This window comes from Mizuhopecten yessoensis, unplaced genomic scaffold (assembly GCF_002113885.1).
Source record: "Mizuhopecten yessoensis strain PY_sf001 unplaced genomic scaffold, ASM211388v2 hete_36090324, whole genome shotgun sequence".
NCBI lineage: Eukaryota > Metazoa > Mollusca > Bivalvia > Pectinida > Pectinidae > Mizuhopecten > Mizuhopecten yessoensis.
The window spans coordinates 1-2526 of record NW_018483728.1 but is presented as its reverse complement, the minus strand read 5'-3'; the positions used below and the strand labels follow the sequence as shown (position 1 = coordinate 2526).

At 37.4% G+C, this 2526-nt stretch overlaps 1 protein-coding gene across 1 annotated transcript; it reads right to left on the bottom strand.

Annotated features, from left to right (window-relative positions):
• Positions 1-245: 245 nt before the first annotated feature.
• LOC110444308 lies at positions 246-1856 on the bottom strand. The gene is made up of 3 exons (XM_021488697.1): positions 1776-1856; positions 703-856; positions 246-523 (listed from the first exon to the last, which is right to left on the bottom strand). Exons 2-3 carry the CDS (start codon positions 812-814, stop codon positions 261-263), a joined length of 375 nt encoding a protein of 124 aa, XP_021344372.1. The 5' UTR covers positions 815-856; positions 1776-1856; the 3' UTR covers positions 246-260.
• Positions 1857-2526: the final 670 nt, after the last annotated feature.

Genomic DNA, 2526 nt, shown 5'->3' with positions numbered 1-2526 from the left:
GAAATGTTTTAAAATCTTTTAACAGGTTCTTTTGAATGACTTTAAATCATAAATACTGATAGTTTGCCTTGAGCTTTATTTAAGATCACTTTTAAGGTACCAAGTGTGAGATGTATACCAGGTGGGTGATGCAGGCCCATTGGGCCCCTTGTTCACTTCTGATCGGAGAATGGAATGCTGGCTGTCTTGGTGAAAGGCAAGTGCACTTATACCTGCTCTACCCAGCCACCATTTTTTAAACAGCTAGAATTCAAAAAGGTCTATGTGAAATGTGATGAGCTCACCAGCAAAGTGTCTGTTGTAGAACTGTCGTAGACATAGAACTGTACTCCATCAGCATCGAAGCTTGCACTAATGACCTCTATCCTGAACTTGCGTTTCTCACGGACACTGTCAGTGCTGAATGTGATCTGGCAGGTCTTTGGGGGTTGCTGCTCTAACAAAGCACCGTGACCGTGCAGAAGGGCGTTGTTCTCTCCAATGTCATACTGCTTGTTACACTCAGCATTGGAGTCCATGAAAACTGAAAAGACATATACAAACAGGGATACTTCAGAATAGGACAGAAATGGCAAAAATAATTCCAGTCTATTGAAATTTTCCTACGTAAATTCAGAATTAAGCAAAATTATCCATATTCACTTTAAAAAATATACAGGAAATTAAATTTTCCTGAGAGATTATTGATGTAAAAAAGCTTACAGTTTTCCTTGGTGTTTGTAGGGTTTTGGTTTTCCCAGCTTGCCCATTGGGCAGTTATCCCCAAGGGGGTCAGCAGCAACACCCATATGGGTGTAGTCCACACGAAAAGCATGCTTCAGCTTTGCCTTCTTACATCTCCAACGTAATTGTGCCCCTTAGAACGAAAAATGTATAATAATATCATTAAAACTTTCATCATGTGGTTATGATAATGCATGGTAGGTAAAACAGCTAGGGTATCATTTTACACAAATTTCAATATGAGTAACACAATAAGAATTGATTGTACATTGCATGTTGTGTTGGGTTGGACCAAGATCTAAGATTTGGACCAAAGAGCAACTCTAATGTTGCAGGACTGAGCTCAGGTACCTTGATCGGTTTGTGCATCCGAGTTCGGAGGTCACAGGTTTGAATCCCCATCTAGGTTACAGAGTAGTGCCTGTGACCAACCCTAGACAAGCCCAAGTTTCCTCTGGCCCTGACCAGATTAAGACATTTTGACAGATAGATGTCTGGTTGGCCCACACCAGACATCCATCTGTCAAAATGTCGGAATCTGACAGAGGAAACTCGGGCTAAGCCCAAGTATACTGTTACGGATGTTAAAGACGAACATAAGTACATGTACAGTTTTACTTACTCACTCATGATCAGATATCAGGACGTGAATTGCAACAGTCAATTATCAATTCATTTGTGAACAATACCTGAACATAAATGATCACGCGACCCCTATATTCTATACATACTGATATACTACATTAGTACAATTTACATGCACCGCTTAATTAGTTAATAAAACATAAATATAATTTTTCGAATTAATATTTTCTTATTATTTATACACCATCGAGTTGTTTGAACAACATCCGTATTTGTACCTGTAACAAGGAACTATAAGCAGTGATATACAGCGCTACTGCATGTATTTGGTCAAATTGTTACCAGATCAATAAATCCGTGATTCATTATGTTTATCCAATAATATCAACTTAAACAAACTATAATGTTTGAATGAAGAAAATGTATTAAATTGTTTGTAGATTATCAGACCGTGATAGAAATCTTACCTGTGTTACCTGACGTCTTCAACGGTCGCCATTTTTTAATTGTTTACCTGAGCAAGGTAAAACCAGTCGATAAAACGGTTGTGAGTCACTGTGTTAACATGTGAAGGGTTGTGCAACTATCTATAGGTACAGATAGATGACACAGTAAAGCCGGTCATACCCAAATACTAAAGATAGGACATTACATCAACAAGGTTAAAACAGAGTGGTGTGTTTTTTACTCAAAGTCTATATAATATTCGACGGCACTAAATCGATGTTTTGAATAACACCGAAAAATATTTCATATTTCAAAATGGAATTGTGTAGCATAGTTTTAAAAGTTTCGTTGGCAGGTAATTATAAGGGGAGGGGGTTTATTTATTTTCATGAATCCCCGCACCCATTTTTCAGAGAAAAGACTGTTATATAATTCAGGATGATATGTCTATGTCATATGTTGAGACTGAATTTTCACTCATACTATAGATATATTCCGAATATTAGTACAAAAGTGCAAATAAAGTATAAGTGAATTTGGTCTTACTCTAGGCTTCTGTTCCTACCCGTTCCAGGCGTCGTTTCTGGGCACTTACCAAGTTGGCTTGTGCCCCACTATAGTATATACAAAGTTTTGACCCTTTGTTTATTTATTTTTGTATCGAAGTTTTTCCAAGCAGAGACGTATACATTACAGTAATATGTACGTGTCTGGGCCAAGGCATAACTTTAAACCTTTAAAGACATCTTGATCAAACTTTAAAGTATACCT

What these genes read in the sequence shown, in the direction of transcription:
- LOC110444308 (XM_021488697.1), bottom strand. Translation starts at nt 814, where the DNA reads ATGCTTTTCGTGTGGACTACACCCATATGGGTGTTGCTGCTGACCCCC. An exon ending in TACAAACACCAAGGAAAACT is followed by an intron (nt 524 to 702) that starts GTAAGCTTTTTT and finishes ATGTCTTTTCAG; the next exon opens with TTTTCATGGACTCCAATGCT.